Genomic DNA, 19549 nt, shown 5'->3' with positions numbered 1-19549 from the left:
TGTTTTACCTATCGTTACAATTATTTTGTTATGTAAAGTTAAGTCAAATATATAACATTTGATTGTGTGTAATAATTTGATACGGTTATTAAAAAACATAGTGGGAAAAGTCAGTAGTAATCTATTTCTGTAGCGTGCACGGTACTGGCTAAGAGTGGTTTTTCATTTTAAATAACCCTTAATTAACCCTTTACGAGTAAGGCTGCTTTGAACAACATTATTCTAAAATATTTGTGGAATACGTTTCTTATGTGGTTTAGGTAGGTATGCAAGGCATAAGATTTCGTTTAATTTTTCCTGTGTAGGAAAGATAGGAGAAAAGTATATTTGATCTTAATCCTTCTTAAGAGTTATATAAATCGCTTTAAAAATTTGTTACAAATGATGTATATGTATCGAAATAATTATAAAACTACAGACGTATAATCATCATTATATGGGAACTGATCACGCTTAAAATATAATGAGACCTTAAAACGAGAACATAAAACTTAAATGTTAAGTTTCATTGAAATTCATTCAGCTGTTTAGACGCAATCATGACAATAGCATAGGAACAAAAAAAAATATCGTTTTTTTCAATAGTCACAATATAATCAGGGAGTCCCAAAACGTGTATTTCCGCTAAAAAAAAATTTCGAAATTTTTTTTTCGTTATTGCAATTCACTTATTGTTAGTCATTGAGGAACAAACAAAATGTCTTTTTTTTCAATAGTCACAATATGATCAGGGGGTCCTAAAACGTGTATTTCCGCTAAAAAAAAATTTCAAAATTTTTTTTCATTATGATACTTTATAAATTTCCTTATACCTTACATATAGGTCGGAAAGTAAAAATGCTGGGGCAGTCGAGACTTGGAATCGGATGCCGATTATCGCGAGGTCGTATTTCAGTTGTTTTGTCTTTTACAAGAGCAAGAAGGAAAGGCTCACACTAGCGTTCTTTATCGATTTGCCGAAGTTGTGCGAAGTGCCGAGCTCACGTACACGTGGCTCGTGCGGTAGGGTATGCCTGCTATCCCCACCATTCCGTTAGACGCTAAGGAAGTTCGTCGTCACTGTTGTCGATTTCGATGCACTCAATTATGCCAGATCTGGCCACACTGCTCTGGAGCGTCGAAGCATTCGGACGTAAATTTATATAATAATCGACGTTCAACAAAGATGTTATAATTTCCCTAGTTGCATTATTCCCACACCATATCACATTGTGATATAAACTTACACGACAGTAAATGTCATGACTTTAGTTGCTATGTAAAAACGAATCTTTAGTATTGAAACAGAATTCAAGGTTCCTTCCCTTTTATTTAGTTTAGTGTTGCAACACTCGTGGCGCTACACAAAGGCTTACTAAATCTCAGGGACTCGGGGGATACCTATCTTCGGTAGTTACTATTTATCCACGAAGTTGACGAAGCAAACTTACAATCAATTCGTAATTTCCATAAAAAAGTATTTTGACAAGCAATAGTGTTTATAACGTGAATTACATGAAATTTTCGGTTTATTAGGAAATAAACTTCTCAATTAAAATGGGTATACCAAAGTTCTTTAGGTATATAAGTGAGAGGTATCCTTGCGTTAGTGAATCGTTAAAGGACTATCAGGTAATTGAAATAAAAATAAACAGTAATATTTGCTTTATTCTTTTTCAATAGTTCTCCGATTAACTCTCGTTTATGCTTCTTTCTGCATTATTGTACGTCCTGTATCTGTTCTTAAACATTAACATTTTTGTTGTAGAAATACATAATAGCATTATCATAAACAGATGTTTTTTTGCATCTATATAATTATTCCAATTGCCAAAAAGAATAATAATAATGATTACATCATTGTTTGCAGATACCAGAGTTTGATAACGTATATTTAGACATGAATGGTATCATACATGGATGTTCGCATCCTAATGACAGTGATGTTACATTTCGTATCACAGAAGAAACTATATTTAAAAATATATTTCGGTATATTGAAATATTATTTAATATGATCCGACCTCAGAAGTTGTTTTTTATGGCAATCGATGGTGTAGCACCACGTGCAAAAATTAATCAACAGAGGAGTAGACGTTTCAGAGCTGCAAAGAATATGGAGTCCCAAGAGGCTAATGCAAAAGTAAAAGGTATCAATGTGCCGAATGAGAAACGATTTGATTCTAATTGTATAACTCCAGGAACACTTTTTATGTATAAACTGGATAAACAATTAAAATATTTTATTACATACAAAATTTCAAATGACAAACTTTGGCAAAAATGCAAAGTTATATTCAGTGGATCTCAGGTATTAAATTTTGGCATACTGTTACTTAAGGGGGAATATCATCTTTGGGTAAAAAAAACAAAATTTGGAAATATTTTGTGACAAAATAAAATGTTTAACATAAATGTTTTATGCATATATTAAAAGTACCTACTTTGAACACTATTCCTGCCAGTTTTCATAAAAAAAATGTGTTAATATTAAATTTTGATAAAATATACAATATATTGTTATTTTGAAACCACAAAGGCAGCATTTCCCATTAAGTAGATAGTCGATATTGTAAATTTAAAAAACTTAGGAAGCTGTAAAAATTGTTCTAGGTCGCGGGTGAAGGAGAACATAAAATAATGGATTATATTCGTTACATGAAGTCCCAACCAGATTATGATCCACATACTAGACATTGTTTGTATGGTCTAGATGCAGATTTAATAATGTTAGGTTTATGCACTCACGAGTTGTATTTTACATTACTGAGGGAAGAAGTGAAGTTTGGTAAACCGCAAACGAAAATTATAACTCCCGAAGAAACAAAGTTTTGTCTCTTCCATTTATCCCTGTTAAGGGAATATATAACTCATGAATTTTCTTCATTAAAGGAGAAGTTACCTTTTCCTTTTGACATTGAAAAGCTCATTGACGATTGGATTTTAATGGGATTTCTTATAGGAAATGATTTCATTCCACATTTGGCAAATTTACACATTTCAAATGGTACATTGCCTGTGTTGTACCAAGTCTATATAGATGTATTACCAACATTAGATGGTATGTCTGATCTGTAATGAGAAATAATATTTAAAATACAGTAGTGCCCACTTTAAGCAGGCATGGTTATTTATCAGAATTCAACGGAGATAAGGAAAAAGGATAAGCGCGGACACTTAAGTGGGCAAAAGTGCGGTTACTTAAGTGGGCACTACTGTAATATGTTCCAAGAATTATTTAAATCATGCAGTTTATTTTAGGGTATATAAATGAATCGGGAACTTTAAAGTTGGACAGATTTGAGAAATTTATGGAAAGGCTTAGTCGGTTTGATTTATTAACATTTTCCGATCATTGGGCAAATTTGAAATATTTTGAGAGTAAAACGGGAAGGCGTTTTACTGAATCCGACAGAACCGGTTGTAAAAAATTAGAAGATAACAAAGAAATTCTATTTTCAAAGAGTGCAGAAGATAAAGAATTTGATGCTTTACTTAGATCTGCGGCTGACATGGTACTTATTTATGTATATACTTGTAACTTGAAAGGAATGCCGTCACGTAAACATCGCGGTAATATCGTTGTTGCTTCATCGATCAGTCAATTATCGCTGCGATGTTTAGGTTGCAATATTCTTTTCGAATCTAATGGCGGGAGAATTACCCTGTATAATTGCATTTGGAATATCTTGATTAACGCTTTTTAATATAGTCGCCGGATTCTGATGAAAATGAAGAAGATGATGAATCGGAACGTGAAACTTATAATATGGAATTTGTCCGACATAAAAAAGATTATTATATAAATAAATTAGAACATGAAAATATAGATGAGTTAGTATGCCAAAAAAAAATAATATAATCTAATAGTTTTCTAATGTTTTTTTGTTTATCAATTATATGTCTTGTTATAAAATATTTCAGAGATTTTCTACGTGCTCTATGTGAAGGCTATGTCAAAGCAATTCAGTGGAATTTAAATTATTATTATAATGGATGTTGTAGTTGGTCGTGGTATTACCCACATCATTATGCACCTTACATTTCGGACATAAAAGGTTTTAAAGATTTAAAATTGGAATTTGATTTAGGAGAGCCATTTTTACCGTTTCAACAACTATTAGCCGTATTACCGCCATACAGTAAAGATTTATTACCAAAAGCATTCCAAACATTATTAACTGAGGAAGATTCACCTATAATCAATTATTATCCAGCGGATTTTAAGACAGATTTGAACGGTAAACGACAAGAATGGGAGGGTGTTGTACTTATTCCGTTTATAGATGAAAAAGATTTACTAGATGGTATGTGAAAATGGTTGTACAAATTTCGAACTGTCGTGAGTAAAACTAACTCAATTAAATTTTATAGCTATGGAACCTTGTTATTCGCAATTAAATCCCAAAGAATTGAAAAGAAACAGGCATGGGCCAATGTGTTTGTTTTCTTACACAGAAGAAAATATGGGTATCTGTAAAGAATCTAAATATTTTCCTGGCGTTGTCAGTCATGTAAACGTACAGTTCTTAAATCGCGAGGATATTATTGTACCTCGGGAAAAATTAGTGAGAGGATTATCTCCTGGTGCAAAAGTGGACGAGTACTGTCCTGGCTTTCCTATGTTACGGTTCATAGAACATACAGCAAAGTTGGAGAAGACCAAGGTAAGTTTATCAATTTTATAATTAATTAATATTGTCAGTATATTTATTTTATTTATTGCGTTCGTGACACAGGTAAAAGTGTTTGATCGAGGCTCGATCAATAGTAGTATGATTTTATATATAAAACCTCCTCCTAAAACGGACTTGACGTCCGTAGCATCCGAACTATTAGGTAAATTAGTGTTTGTAAATTGGCCGCGCTTGACGGAGGCTCAAGTAGTGGGCGTTTCAAATTGTGATAAAAAATTAAGCTTAATTCACCCGCAAATGAATTATTGTAACGAAAATATAAACGAAGAAGAACTGAAGGGTTTGCTTGGCCAGGAGTGGAATATGCAAAGGAAACATATCATTGAAACGTAAGTTAGGTTGTGTTTTTACACATACAATAGAGTCACGTGCTATAGTACATATCGTCGTATTTGTAGATACAAAGTTTCTCGTGGAATAGAAGTCGGAGAAACAAATATTTTAATTCATGCACGACCAATAGTAGGCAGTAAATATATCTGTAACAATCGCGGGGAAGTACGTTTCGAAAAACAGTGGTCGGAGTCGCAGATAGCTTATGCTTACCAAGTGATAGTGAAGAATATTCCAGTCTTCAGTCATCATTCATTATCATATAAGAATGTCGATGATATTTTTGTCCCGGAATCAATTTGTTTTATGTTAGGACATCCTCATTATGGTGGAATGGGGAAAGTATGTTACACAAATTTGTTTCCTCGTATCAACGAAACGGCAGTATTTTATGAAAGAATATTTTAATAGGTAGTTGAGTCTGCGATTTGTAAAAAGTCAGCCAGAATAAAAATATCAGTGGCTGTGACTCCAGAACCATCATTAGAAGTGATAAAACAGCTTCAGCAACAACATAAAATTCAATATATGCGAGGAAGTATAGCTGCGCAACGATTAGGCATAAGTGCTCACCTTTTGAGTAGAATCACAGGTTCAATTTATGTGAAGCAAACCTCGGATGAATTTTATCTAGAAGAGGCGAAGTACAATATTGGGTTGAATTTAAAGTTCAACAAAAAAAACGAGGAAGTAAGCCCAATATCAATCATCGAGTCTTTGTATAGATACTAGATCTCTATCATTGTGTACACCTTTACAGGTACCCGGTTATACTCGGAAAGAAAATGGACAGTGGCTATATAGTTCGAAAGCCGTTGATTTGATCCGTAGTTATATGGTGAAATGCCCGGAATTATTCGAACGATTAACACAGATTGTGTCCAATGATGTTTTTATGGAAGATAATTTATTCGATAAAGGGTAAGCGAATTGTTAGGTCAGATCTGCTTATAAATTTTAATATTTATTTTCCAATCATCTTTAACTTTGCAAGTAGAAACGTTTACAAGAAAATAAACTATGCTTACTGAAGTAACGTATTTTATTCTTTTGTGTTATTTTTGTTTTTTTTGTCTTTCTTTTAAACGTATAGTTCGGGAACATTAAACGACATTGTAGCGTGGTTGAAGGAGGAACTTCAAGGATTAAAAAGTTGTCCCTGTGACACAGAAGCTCTTGAACCCAACTTAATGAAGAAACTAGAGGAAGAATTGGATGAGTTTCTCAGTGCGCAGAGCAATAATGTCAAGCATATACCAATGCTAGTAAAGCCTCATTTGCTTTTCAAACCCGGTCTGAATTTGCGTAACACTTCGCCGGATCCACAAACACAAACTTACTTTTTGGATAGAGTATGTTGCATCAGAGACAATTTCATGGTTCCTCTGGGTTTCAAGGGTACCGTCATAGGCATACACAAGGCTGAAAACCCACTGGACACAATGTACGATATTCTGTTCGATAAACAATTCCCAGGTAAACCAACAATGCAACTTTTGGGCATAATTTTGAGGGAAGAAAGAGTATCGATGTTACGAATTGATTGTTTCAAGGTGGGCTCAGCATAAACGGATGCACAGACTTACGTGCGTATCGTCTGTCGCCGATTGATTTAATAAATATTAGTCACGGCGAGAGGATAGAGCATGCTATGGAGGCCTGGAAGCACGCCTCCAATCAGGAAGCTCAATCGTGCGCAGCAAACGCAAGCGCTTTCGCGTCATACAAGAAAAAGAATCATTCGTCGGCGGAGCCACTGACGTCGCCGAAACTGCGCATTATTCAGAGGAATAATGAAGAGTCGAATCAGAGCTGTCGGTTGGCGCCGCCGCCGAATGCTTATAGATGGAAGCAGTGCAACATGCAGAACACCATCGCGAACGTGCGAGAAACGCACAAACCGACCAAGAGTGCCCAGAACGCGCCTCTGGAGAATACACCGGAAAAACCATCAACATCGAAGCCGTCATTTGAGTTCCAAGCTTTGTGGAACGAATTGCATAAATCGCAGGTCAGTTTAATGGTATACAGGGTGATTCTAGAAACTAGGGCAAGTCTTGGTAGCTTTTTTGAAGCAAAAATAAAGAAACAATTTATGTCGGAACAGTTCGATTTTGCAATGAAGACTATTTTTAGGCTATGTAATTTTGTTGTTTTCAATTTTTTTATGTACAATGTTTTATATCTATGTTTGGAGATATATTCCAGTTTTTAAAATTACCCTGCATATTCGTCTCGTGGTTTTATAAAAAATCTTATAGATCGTTCTGACTTATTAGAAGCCGAATGGGTCGCCGAAGACTGCAGTACAAGTATCGACAGGTCCACAGGTAAAGCAGATCAATAAAGGCTTTCCTGAAAGTTCCGTGAGTATCTTTTACTCTCTATTATTTTGTTATCGTTAAATCGGCTAATTTGTCGATCGCTGTAATTTAGCCGCAAGATCCTAGTGCGTTTCTGAAGGCCGTACTAAAAATTTCGAATGAAAACATAGAACAAAGCACACAGTCAACAACGCCAAAAACGCCTTCCAATAATACAACCCCAAAAGAAGATGAAACATTGGATACACCTCCGTTGGTGCAACAATTATTTGATGTATGTATTAAACGAAATATCGATTAAAAAAAATACGAAACATATATTAAATAATTAATGGTGATAATGATATCGAACTGATATTATTAGCATTTCGAAAAATCTGACACTTAACTAATCTCTTAAATACCTTGGTATCGAATTGCTTGGGTATTTATTAATATGTATCAGTGTCGGCCCCATCGCTAATCATAATATTACAATTTCAGCTTAGGTATTAATAACATGTATCATTGCCGGCTCCATGACTAATCATAATAATAAAATTTCAAAGAGTTTATTTTTTTTATCAGGCTCCATTGCTAATCATAATAATAAAATTTCAAAGAGTTTATTTTTATACAACGTATATCCCTTTCAGCATGCTAGACAAAACGAAAAAGTAAAGGACGAAAAGAAATTGGTCTGGTACTGTTCACAGTTAATGTATTACTATAAACTTAGTGGAGTCGGAGTGCCTCGATTTAGCTATTTCACAGATGAAAAAACTAATTTAATTCGTGCTCACATACTCCTACCAGATAAGAGGGTATTTGTGGGAGATCCCAGTTCGAATCATAGTCGAGCAGCAGGTAGTGCTGCCGAGAAAGTTTACACGGTAATTAAAGTTGAAAGCTTTAACGTGTTTTATCATATTTCAATTTCTTAACGACGTATCATCTTTTTCTTTTTTTCTCCGTTTTTTTTCTTTTTTTTTTTAAATTAGGAATTAAATTTGGCCAATGTACTACCAAATATGAAAACACTTTTGCTACCTCCGGTGCATTGGTATTCTGGCCGACAAAATAATTCTTGGCCGCCGAATGTACGACCTCCAGGAGTACTGTTTCAATCTGCAAAACCTCAACCACATCAACACTACCATCATTACACACCCGTAAAAGTGCAACATAATCCAGGGTATCAGCAAGTGCACAATCAGAATAATCAGTACAAGCTGCATTCTTCACAAAACGTATCGAAGTCTGAAATAAAAAACAGTACATCTTTCGTTCCACTGCAAGCACAAAAAAATAGTAGAAACATCACTGCCAAGCAGGATGGAACCAAGGGGACGAATCAATCTAAGAAAGACTATCTTCAGCCAGTAGCACAACAGAAGAAGAAAAATGAATTGCCTACCAAGGTTTGAGAAAATCATTTATGGATACACGTGCAATAGAGATGGGCAGTATTTTACTCAGATAAGCTTTTATTGGATTAACATGGATCATAATACGATTACACAATTGGAATTGTATCTTTTATAAAAAAAAAACAACAAATCAAAAACTGATTATCTTTTATTCGTTATTTGAATTTTGTTGTTTACTTTCGCCCATCTCTGATTCGCAGTTGCAACGAAATTTTGAAATATAAATCTTTTCTTGTAGAAACAAGAAACCGTCGCCACGACTACCGAGAAACAAAAATCTACACAATGCAGTTCACGCCAAACATCAAATACACAGGATGTAATCGCAAAGCCTAAGAAATCGCGGGTTGCTGCGAAATTTAATATACCGTCTCAAGTTGAGGAAACAAATCACAGTAAGAAATCTGATTAAAGAAGTTCAACATGACAAAACACATGAAAATAATACAAAATATTGAGACATATTTATCTCCATCTTTTGAATACCTCTTTTTTATATTTTGTAATAAAAGATTCCAAAAGACGACAACATTGGTCCTGCGTGTACAAGAGTGCACGCAACTGATGCAAAACTTGGAAGAGATTGAAGTCTCGTGTACATAATATTCGGTTTGTAAGTAGCATTACTTTAGATTTCTTTTATAAGTACATATATTGGCTCATTATACTGTACAAAAGGACGTTAAAAGATACGTTAATTATAAATTGATTTTTATACGTACGATTGGGGTCTGTATGGAGGAACACTATTAAGTATTATAGAATACACGAAATTATGTTTGATGTACTTTAGCACACTGACTATTTTTAGCCGCGAAATATGATCATTTAATTTACATTAAACAAAAGCGGGGAAAAAAGTATTTCAATTTTAGTCGACTACGAGATATAACCCGTTATTTTTGTGGGGTGTATATTTTGCTAATCACTCAATTATTCTTACTCAGAATTGGCAGAGTTTTGATTTTTGACATAACGATGAATCATGTAAAAACTAAAATTGCATTACAAAAAAAAAACAATAAATGCATTGTATGTGTAAATTTGTAAAACGCACTGATCAATGAAAATGAATAAAAATGATGTGTTATGTAATATAAACATGTTTATCCTACATATTTACCATCGTCTCGGTCTTTATTTAAAATTACTCGTTACATAAAAGATAAACGTTTATCCTGATTAAGTCTGTTCGCGAAAAAGATATCATTCAATACGCAAACAGTATCGAGTATACTCATTGATACAATGAGTTCCTTTTTGTTACATTTTTTATTTTATCGCTGATATGGCATTATAGTTCAATTTTTAGGCGAAGCTAAATTTTGAAGATTGAAATCCTTTAGAATCTTGCACATTCGCCCTGCATAATACCGTTCTCGTATGACAATACGTATAAAAGATACTTTTTGTACTTCTGAGACTGAGAATAGTTCCGAGTGTTTTTCGAATGCGACACGAAGCCATTGTGCCATCCATTCCACGCACGTTTTGTTCAGTGCTAATAAAACTTCTGCATGAGGTTCTAAATTGTTCCGTGGTACCACTCCACCTAATTACAGTGGCACGTTACAATTTTAGAATTATTATATCAAAGAATGTACCCACAAACAGGGATAGGCAAAATGTATTTCAAAAAGCTCCATCCTACATAAATAGAAAACTCCCGTCATGGAGGTTTGCATGTATTCGAAGTCTACTATGGATACTGAATACAAAAGAGTGTTCGTTGGTATGAATGACTACAAAATACCAGCAAATGTCGACGTAAGATCATCGCATCATATATCCCGCTTAACTTGAGCATTTTAAATATACCAAGTTAAGTGGGAGACGCTGTATATTCAGTATTTTTCATGTATTTCGATTACAAAATCAATTAAATGTGCCCATCCCTGTACATAAATATCAAGAGAAGATCATCTACGTACCCACACATTGTAAAATCACAGAAACGAGTTCTTGGCCGATTGGTTGAATGAACGTTTGCAAGTGTGGACTCTGTCTGATGGCATGAGTGAGGAAATACCCAGCTGCTTTGACTGCTCCAGTTTCCGGTAGCGTTAAGCAATTGATTCCTGTAAGAGACATTGTGCGTACCGTGCCAGTGAAATATACCTCAACGAGGAAAAATTAAGGCTTATAGAAGTACACGCGAAGAAAAAAGAAAATATGTATTAGAACATCTGAAGGGAACCTGTAAAGGGTCGAAACGTTATGTTTCAATTTCTAACAATAATGAAAAATGGTGGACAAAAAAAGCTGAGGCTTACCACATTGTAACATCTCCGGAATTTGATCTGGGATTTGCAGCAACATCCTAGTATTTTTCTTGCAAATTTGGCCCAACAGTCCAAGATATGCCTCCATCAGTTCCGCCCAATCAGACAAATTACCATTAACGGATCTACAGGCTCTAACACCGCTTAACGTTACCGAACTCAATTCTCCGAAAATGGGTCCTATGACATTATCGGGATCTCGTCCGAACAGTGGTACAAGTTGTCGAAGAAGATCCAACGCGGCAGGGTGGGGCCACGTTTTGTATGAACCAGCCAAGATCGGAAGAAGAGGTCGGGCATCAACTTCGGGATGCAACAACGATGACAGAGAATTTTGTGCGCAAACGTACATCTCTTCTAGTGTAGCATTGTCCTGCCCCCACTCAGGATGCCCAACAATTTGATTGAATATTGGGAGTAGTCCGTGTAGTACAGTCTTTCCGATAGATTCTTCCAGCGTAGAAAAAAACATACTAACCATTTTTAATTGTTTTGTTACAGCAACGCGGGCCATGAACAATGGTTGCTTCAACAATTCTCGTATTTTTATTATGCAAAAACCCAACGTGGCATCGAGGTGGGCTAGTCGCTCTTCGACGGTGGATAAACTGGTTAATAATTTGCCGGCGGCGTACATCAATCGCAAACCTTCCATGCCGCCGGGTGTAACGTTTGGAAGTGTTTGCTCAATTGTATTTAAAATAGATGGCGCAAAAGGTGCCATGTGTCGTCCACATTCTCTTGCTAGGTCCTTCAAAGCCATACTAGCAAGGGGTGCTGTCACGGAACCACTGACTAAACCTAAAGTCACGATTTGCAATACTCTTTCTAGCCAGGGATCCGGATGTTTCCCTATCCACTCGGCGTACGATCCTATTGTTGAACACGCGCATGCTAAAAGCTGTAAATGTTTAATAAATTTTCAAATATCTATAATATTGTAATTATTTTCTAGAAAATATTTGGCAAATTTCAACGTACAGTGTCCCCTCTAAACTGTTACAGACTACTCCATAATTCGATTATGCACGATTTTAGTAAAAGAGAACTTACCTCTCTCGGATAGTGATCATAAGGGATATGAGTGAGAATCAAATCCATCAGAGCAGGAATGTAATGCGACTCTTCTACGCCAACACTAACCGCTATAGCTTCGAAAGCGTGTAACGTTGATTCCACGTCGGTCCACTTTTCCGTATCGTTCAGTGTTTGACTTAATCTTTGTCCGAGAAGTATCAATAAATCTTCTCTCAGTACCCTATAACAGTAATCGAAGGTGTCCGCAATATCCTGTCTGTAACATCTAAAGAGTTCCCGTTCTTCCGCGTCCCCTGCTTCACTCGGAGATGAAGGAAGCGTTGATTTTCGCAATAATGCTTGAGCCAATCTTGCATAAATGGGTTTTACAGCCTCTAAAGCATAACTCTCGTAAGGTTCGTCGAGCGTAGCAGTATCATCTTGTAACAAGGACCAAAATTCAAATGGTATACAACTCCGAGTTTCATCCGTCGGATACCGTCCTTTTTGTTCCGAACATTCTAATAGTAACTCGATCAAGTTTTCAGAAGTCCATTTTTGTGTATCATTTCCTTGCACTAAAGCAATTAAAAATTCTCTGCTATGAGTTTCGCCAATAGCAGTTAAGATTTCACAGAAGTACTGTCCGCTGTATTGCCTAGCTATGATTACCAAATTTCGCGCCCAATTCCATAACGTTTGCGGTCTATTTCTAAGTTCATAATGGGTTACTATTATAGTTAAACATTCTTGAACAATTTCCCAACCTCTGGCATTTTCCTCGTCCGAACCTTCTCTTTAATTCAATACAAAATATATATATGTATATATATATATATATATATCATGCTGCTGATAAGTTTGAAATACAGTAGTGCCCACTTAAATGTCCGCGGTTATTCCCACCAATTCTCGGAAACCAAGCGGCTTTGAACATTGAGCGTAACTTGACACTGGTTGTTATCAATACATTGTATATATGGTTCCGGATGCCAGCTATTGTATTTTACTCGCACATATCCTCTTTCCTTATCTCCGTTGAATTCTGAGAAATAACCATGACCACTTAAACGACCACGACCGCGACCGCGACCGGTCCCGAGCGCGGATATTTAAGTGGGCACTACTGTAAGTATAAATTGAATGCCTGTACCTGCTTGGCGCATAATACGCTGCAGCAATTAGTAAATGAGGATATATTTGTCCAGTTGCATCTAAAGGAAGTTGATAGACCTTGAGCCACGATAATGCACACTCCATTGCTAACAGGTGCAATGCATTATCGCTATTTTGGGAATTTGGATTGCACATTGAGAAAATTTGTTGTAGAAGCCATGTGGTTCTGTACCAACCATTACACAAAGTTTTGGGTAACTTAAGTTTTTCTTCAAATCTTTTCTCAGACTAATTGAGGTATTGAAAGCAGATATTAGTTTGAAAAGCACTAAATATTAACATGGTGTATTTATATGTATTTTACTTTTACCGGTAACACAGAAAGCGTGCGTAGTAACAATTCCAACATAGGAAGCGAATCATAGGGCAATATCCTCATGAGTTCGTCTACAATATTTTTATCTTTTTCCTCATTTTCAGTAGCACTGACATTCATCACAAATCCAGCCAACTAAAACCACAAAGTTTATTAATACACCATGACAATATTAAAGTAACCTGAATAGATTTGTAACTAATATAAAAAATATTACCGTTTGGCAGAGTTTAGAGAGGACAAATTTGGGCATATTTGGTTGTTTCATAATACTGAGCAAACGCTCTTGCAGAACAGGGTATTCATTTTTAGGCACTTCATCCCATTGTTTAGAAATTTTGGTGTGCAATGTAGTAGCTGCAAAAAATTGTAATTCCCACGACTGCAACAAGAATTAAGATTTGTAATTGTAACAGGTCAAATGACAAGAGATTAACAAATAATTTGCATACTTTAGAAGGGTCTAGAAGTTCCCAGACAAATGTCCAAGCCTCCGGGGAGGCCTGAACCCGTAAAAGCCAAGAATGCACGTCATTATTTCCTTCCATGTATAACTGTCTCACTGCATGTTCAACTACAGTTACATAATCCATCACAAATTACTTGTTTATCCTGTAAGATCTGTGCCAGAGTTACAGTATTGTTTATTTATATTCTACAAAAGTCTCATTGTCAGCAGAGAACTGTTTTTGCCACTCAATTCTACCAGGGCTTTGAATTTAGTTCATTTCACAGGTCATATCGCGGAGAATTTTTCTATCGTCTTTTTGAAAAGTCTTTTAAACCACAGCACCTGAGAATTTTCGCGTCAATCTTGTTAATTCTTATTTACACGATCTTTTCTAGTCGCTTTAAAAATCTTACGAGTTGCTAAACACCCGCCTGTGCTCGCCCATTCTCTCTTTCACCATCTGTGAGAGCCCTATTTTCATCATAGCTTTTAAAATATATAAACGGTTATAATTTAGTCAGCAAATATCGACGATGAGAAAAGCTGAACTGCGAAAATAATGCAATACTATACAGGAGTAGATATATATTCGTCCTGTTCGATTCTATTCTTAAATTGTCAAATACCATGTTTCACTCATCCTCTGTTTAATTAAAGATAGAATCCACGTAAACAAAAACCATGTGACTTAGACAGGAATGTGAATTAGTATTGCAACCCTACTTTTTATAGGCCGACACATTAGTGCACGAATATATAACATATAATTTTCAATCCACCAATTGTATGGATGATTTTGACATACACAGTGCCTCTTTATATATTTACTATGTGTGTACGTGTGCCTAAAATCATTAATGATTGCTAAATTCAATTATATTAGGTTGTTGCAAATGAAATGGTGTTTTTTTCACAATTTAGATTCCCCTCCATTGTAACTCTACTTTTATTTTGCAGATAGCGTTGCATTCGCAGTAGTGTGGGGTCGAGACTTATGGTCTCGTCCGCACAAGAATATAGGGGAGCAGTTCCCGTTAAATGCGAATCCGCCGTAAGGCTGCGCGCGCAGCGCAGCAGGGCGAAAGCGCGTCCTCCCCAAAATGCAAGGACGCAGTGTGGCCAGATCTGGCATAATTGAGTGCATCGAAATCGACAACAGTAACGACGAACTTCCTTAGCGTCTAACGGAATGGTGGGGATAGCAGGCATACACTACCGCACGAGCCACGTGTACGTGAGCTCGGCACTTCGCACAACTTCGGCAAATCGATAAAGAACGCTAGTGTGAGCCTTTCCTTCTTGCTCTTGCAAAAGAGAAACAGCTGAAATACGACCTCGCGATAATCGGCATACGATTCCAAGTCTCGACTGCCCCAGCATTTTTACTTTCTGACCTATATGTAAGGTATAAGGAAATTTATAAAGTATCATAATGAAAAAAAATTTCGAAATTTTTTTTTAGCGGAAATACACGTTTTGGGACCCCCTGATCATATTGTGACTATTGAAAAAAACGATATTTTTTTTTGTTCCTTTGCTATTGACATGATTGCGTCTAAACGGCTGAATGAATTTCAATGAAATTTAACATTTAAGTTTTATGTTCTCGTTTTAAGGTCTCATTATATTTTAAGCGTGATCAGTTCCCATATAATGATGATTATACATCTGTAGTTTTATAATTATTTCGATACATATACATCATTTGTAACAAATTTTTAAAGCGATTTATATAAATCTTAAGAAGGATTAAGATCAAATATACTTTTCTCCTATCTTTCCTAGACAGGAAAAATTAAACGAAATCTTATGCCTTGCATACCTACCTAAACCACATAAAAAACGTATTCCACAAATATTTTAGAATAATGTTGTTCAAAGCAGTCTTACTCGTAAAGGGTTAATTAAGGGTTAATTAAAATGAAAAACCACTCTTAGCCAGTACCGTGCACGCTACAGAAATAGATTACTACTGACTTTTCCCACTATGTTTTTTAATAACCGTATCAAATTGTTACACACAATCAAATGTTATATATTTGACTTAACTTTACATAACAAAATAATTGTAACGATAGGTAAAAGAATAACGTGCACGCTACCGTTCAATGGAAACCACGGGAAGGTGGTGGTCACTTCCATCAGGAGGGAAATGTAAAAAATTGTTATTTCTTTGTAACATTATCACATGCCATATATTAGAACGTCTATATTCTTCTTTCCTTTTTTTTTGATTCCCCTCTAAATTCATTTCTGCAAAATGAAATATATTAAATTGTCGTCTATATACTGCTATTCATTCAATAGAACTTTATTTCGTACGTGCCGTAGGTCATTCTGAGACATTTAAATTGAAAAAAAGCTTTCGCGTAGGTATTCTGTAATTTTCTGTTCTTTCGCTTTTCTGCTTTTATATCATGGAAACGGTTGTGAAATCGAAGAATAAGTGTAAGCGCGGTTTTTTATCTTCATGGATAAATGATCATAGATTTAAATCATGGATACGTGCAGTACCCCATGATAGAAGTCGTTTTTATTGTACGTTATGCAATAAGTCTTATTCTTGCGGTTCCTCAAACGTGTATAGACACGGAGAATCTGGGTGTCATAAAAAAAATAGTACTTCTAAAAGGACTTTTATGCCTCAATGGCTTGAGAATGATTATTTCAAGCCATGGTTGCATAAAGTCGATGGCGACCCTTATTCGTGGTTCTGTTCGGTTTGCAACAATCAATTTTCATGTCGATTATCGACGATTTATAATCATGCAGATTCTCAGTGTCACATTGAGAATTATAAAAAGAGTAACGATAACGCAGACAATTTGAATAATAATTTTACGACGCAATCCGAAGAATCGCCTCTGTCGTTGGATGAAAGGATAAAATCCGCGGAAATCAAATTTGCCAAATTAATAGCCGAAAAAAATATTCCGTATCGAACCGCAGAGACGATTCTTGAAGTTTTCAAAGACATTGGGCAAGATCCTGATGTCTTGAAACATATGTCGTTCGGTCGAACAAAGTGTTCAAATATTATATCAAACGTTTTGTATCCTTTAGAAACAAAACGTATTTCTAGTGTTTTACAAAACACTAAATTTTCTATTTATATTGACGAAACATCCGACTCGACCAACGAGAAATGGATGACGTTTCTTGTTCGTTATGTTGCACCCGAGACTTTGGATGTTCGAACGGAATTGGTAGAATTATTACATCTTGATGCCAGAAATTGTGACGCAGATAATTTATATAAAACATTTGAAATTGCCATGATAGAAAGAGAAATTCCGTTCGAAAATATTGTCGCGTTGTCATGTGACAACGCTGCTGTCATGACAGGGCGACACTCGTCCTTTATGACAAAGCTTGCAACAAAATGCAGGGACAAATTTTTGACTGTCCGCTGTCCATGTCATCTGTCTGCAATGGTAGTGCGCGAAGCGTGCAATACCATTCCAGACATATGCGAGGAGTTGTTACGAAAAGTAGCAACTTTCATATACAGTAGTCCCAAACGTTCGGCTATATTCCGCGAATTTCAGCAATGTTTTCAAACAACCGACAGAAAAATTTTAAAATTGTGTTCTACGCGATGGTTATCGCATTATACATCCGTAGTTACACTTTTAGAGAATTGGGACTCTGTATTGCTTTTTTTGCAAGAATTGACAATAAGCGAGAAATCAGAGTCCGGGGAACGTCTGTTAATCTCGATGCAAAATCCAGAGGCCAAAGCATATCTTTATTATCTAAATTACGCTCTTGAGTTTTTTTTATAAATTTAGCATTTTCTTTCAAACTCAAGAGACAGGAATTCATTTGCTTCAAAAGACTGCGGCAGAACTTTTATGCGATATATTACGCAATTTTCTGAAACCGCAGCTTTTGAAACACATAGATCTAGTAAGAATGATGAATTTTTCTGTAGTCGAAAATCAACTTCCATTTAATAGTATAAATTTAGGAACAGAGTGTCTTAATTTTCTGCATCAACTGAATGCAGAAGGCAAGTCCGACATCGTAGAAACCGTAAGGAAAAATTGTTTAATGTTTTATATTACAGCTGCAAACGAGCATGTCTTCGTCGAGCAATTCTTAGCATGTTGTATGTTTTTGAACCACCTTTTATATTAAATGATACAAATAGAGACATTTCCTTCAGAAATGTTCTCTTAATCGCTAAGAAATTCGGCGGTTTCGACGAAGAAGGACTGCAAACAGAATGGTCAGTATTGCCTTTGGAATTTACAACGAAAGGTAGACAGACGCTTATCGAGATGAAATTCGATGGTTTCTGGAAAACAATTTTATTAACGCGAAATTTGGACTATAAAATTAAATTTCCTGAATTGATGAAATTAGTAAATACAATTAGATCACTTCCAAATTCCAATGCCGATGCAGAAAGATTGTTTTCCATGTTACCTGACATAAAAACAAAGAAACGGAATAAACTTTCTTCGGCCAGCGTCAACTCTATTTGCGTTGTGAAATCTTCGTTAAAGGCGCAGAGGGAAAACTCTCAACCCATGGAGGTAGATGACGATCATCTAGCTCTATTGTATTCCAAAAATTTATATCATAGATTTGCTAAGAAGCAAAAGTGTAATTTAAGATTAAACGCAACATATGACAATAACTTTGAGAATTTTCCCGCTACGTCATATGACGAAAATTAAGGTACCGATTTACTACAGAGCTTTTCTCTAGAGAGATTTTTCTCTCCAGAGAAAGGCTCTATAGTAAATTCGTACTATTAGGCTGCAATGACAGTATAAACGTTTTCATGCGAGTGCTGACGTACGGTACGCGACGTAGGCAACAAGGTGTGATGCATGTACCATAACGTCACGCGAAAGCGCTTACACTGCAACCGCAGTCTTGTTAGTGATGTCCAAAATATTTTTTTTTGGACATCGCTAATATGTAAATAGTCGTTCAATTTGTCTCGCGTTGTTACTTTTTTTACGTATTTCGCTTGCTGTAAATACTATTCTGCTTGCTCTAACTATCATTTTTTTTCTTCATTTATTTGCTTATATTTTGCCGTATATTTTTAGTTAGTGAAATTGCTTGCTGTAGATAGTGTGGCTATGACGTAGAATGTCGCGCCTTGTTACACTTACGTCACGGTACCGTAAGAGCAACAATGCACGACATAACGTGCCAGCTTAATCGCAAACGTCCTATCCCGACATCCCATCCTTTGGAAATGTAAACAATTATATCATTTTTCCATTTTTATGGCTCGTGTGTATATTAATAAAAATTAATGCATTCACGAGTTAGTTTTTCATTATATTGTAATTTCATTACATTAATAAAAACATTTTAATATACGGCATGTGATAATGTTACAAAGAAATAACAATTTTTTACATTTCCCTCCTGATGGAAGTGACCACCACCTTCCCGTGGTTTCCATTGAACGGTAGCGTGCACGTTATTCTTTTACCTATCGTTACAATTATTTTGTTATGTAAAGTTAAGTCAAATATATAACATTTGATTGTGTGTAACAATTTGATACGGTTATTAAAAAACATAGTGGGAAAAGTC

At 35.6% G+C, this 19549-nt stretch overlaps 2 protein-coding genes across 5 annotated transcripts; one reads left to right on the top strand and one right to left on the bottom strand.

The window, feature by feature from the left end:
• The first annotated feature begins 1420 nt into the window (after window positions 1–1420).
• On the top strand, window positions 1421–9732 carry LOC122401241 (5'-3' exoribonuclease 1). 2 transcript variants are annotated; one of them, XM_043403242.1, is made up of 20 exons: window positions 1421–1439; window positions 1516–1611; window positions 1850–2290; window positions 2593–3040; window positions 3241–3494; window positions 3692–3813; window positions 3904–4286; window positions 4354–4646; window positions 4719–5005; window positions 5075–5351; window positions 5421–5699; window positions 5770–5930; window positions 6103–6485; window positions 6563–7020; window positions 7289–7375; window positions 7446–7607; window positions 7969–8205; window positions 8314–8733; window positions 8981–9137; window positions 9255–9732. In XM_043403242.1, exons 2-20 carry the CDS (start codon window positions 1537–1539, stop codon window positions 9305–9307), a joined length of 4977 nt encoding a protein of 1658 aa, XP_043259177.1. In that variant the 5' UTR covers window positions 1421–1439; window positions 1516–1536; the 3' UTR covers window positions 9308–9732. The 2 variants fall into 2 exon arrangements, with proteins under 2 accessions (XP_043259177.1, XP_043259178.1); XM_043403243.1 differs by lacking the exons at window positions 1421–1439; window positions 1516–1611; window positions 1850–2290 and having other exon boundaries at window positions 2714–2767; window positions 2872–3040; window positions 9255–9718.
• Window positions 9733–9872: 140 nt separating this feature from the next.
• On the bottom strand, window positions 9873–14664 carry LOC122401242 (importin-13-like). 3 transcript variants are annotated; one of them, XM_043403246.1, is made up of 9 exons: window positions 14398–14664; window positions 13986–14154; window positions 13751–13915; window positions 13528–13668; window positions 13195–13445; window positions 12078–12837; window positions 11016–11925; window positions 10674–10820; window positions 9873–10294 (listed from the first exon to the last, which is right to left on the bottom strand). In XM_043403246.1, the coding sequence occupies exons 2-9, from the start codon at window positions 14124–14126 to the stop codon at window positions 10044–10046; spliced, it is 2766 nt and encodes a 921-aa protein (XP_043259181.1). In that variant the 5' UTR covers window positions 14127–14154; window positions 14398–14664; the 3' UTR covers window positions 9873–10043. The 3 variants fall into 3 exon arrangements, with proteins under 3 accessions (XP_043259181.1, XP_043259180.1, XP_043259182.1); XM_043403245.1 differs by having other exon boundaries at window positions 9874–10294; window positions 13986–14326; XM_043403247.1 differs by lacking the exon at window positions 9873–10294 and having other exon boundaries at window positions 10790–10939; window positions 13986–14664.
• Between the last annotated feature and the right edge of the window lie 4885 nt (window positions 14665–19549).

The sequence above is a fragment of the Colletes gigas genome, unplaced genomic scaffold (assembly GCF_013123115.1).
Source record: "Colletes gigas isolate AHSC1104 unplaced genomic scaffold, ASM1312311v1 Colletes_gigas_Sc00023, whole genome shotgun sequence".
NCBI lineage: Eukaryota > Metazoa > Arthropoda > Insecta > Hymenoptera > Colletidae > Colletes > Colletes gigas.
This window is presented reverse-complemented; position numbering and strand designations above follow the sequence as displayed.

What these genes read in the sequence shown, in the direction of transcription:
- LOC122401241 (XM_043403242.1), top strand. Translation starts at nt 1,537, where the DNA reads ATGGGTATACCAAAGTTCTTTAGGTATATAAGTGAGAGGTATCCTTGC. An exon ending in TTAGATCTGCGGCTGACATG is followed by an intron (nt 3,495 to 3,691) that starts GTACTTATTTAT and finishes TTTTTAATATAG; the next exon opens with TCGCCGGATTCTGATGAAAA. An exon ending in TGGTGCAACAATTATTTGAT is followed by an intron (nt 7,608 to 7,968) that starts GTATGTATTAAA and finishes TATCCCTTTCAG; the next exon opens with CATGCTAGACAAAACGAAAA.
- LOC122401242 (XM_043403246.1), bottom strand. Translation starts at nt 14,126, where the DNA reads ATGGATTATGTAACTGTAGTTGAACATGCAGTGAGACAGTTATACATG. An exon ending in AACTTCTAGACCCTTCTAAA is followed by an intron (nt 13,916 to 13,985) that starts GTATGCAAATTA and finishes TTCTTGTTGCAG; the next exon opens with TCGTGGGAATTACAATTTTT. An exon ending in GCGTATTATGCGCCAAGCAG is followed by an intron (nt 12,838 to 13,194) that starts GTACAGGCATTC and finishes ATTGAATTAAAG; the next exon opens with AGAAGGTTCGGACGAGGAAA.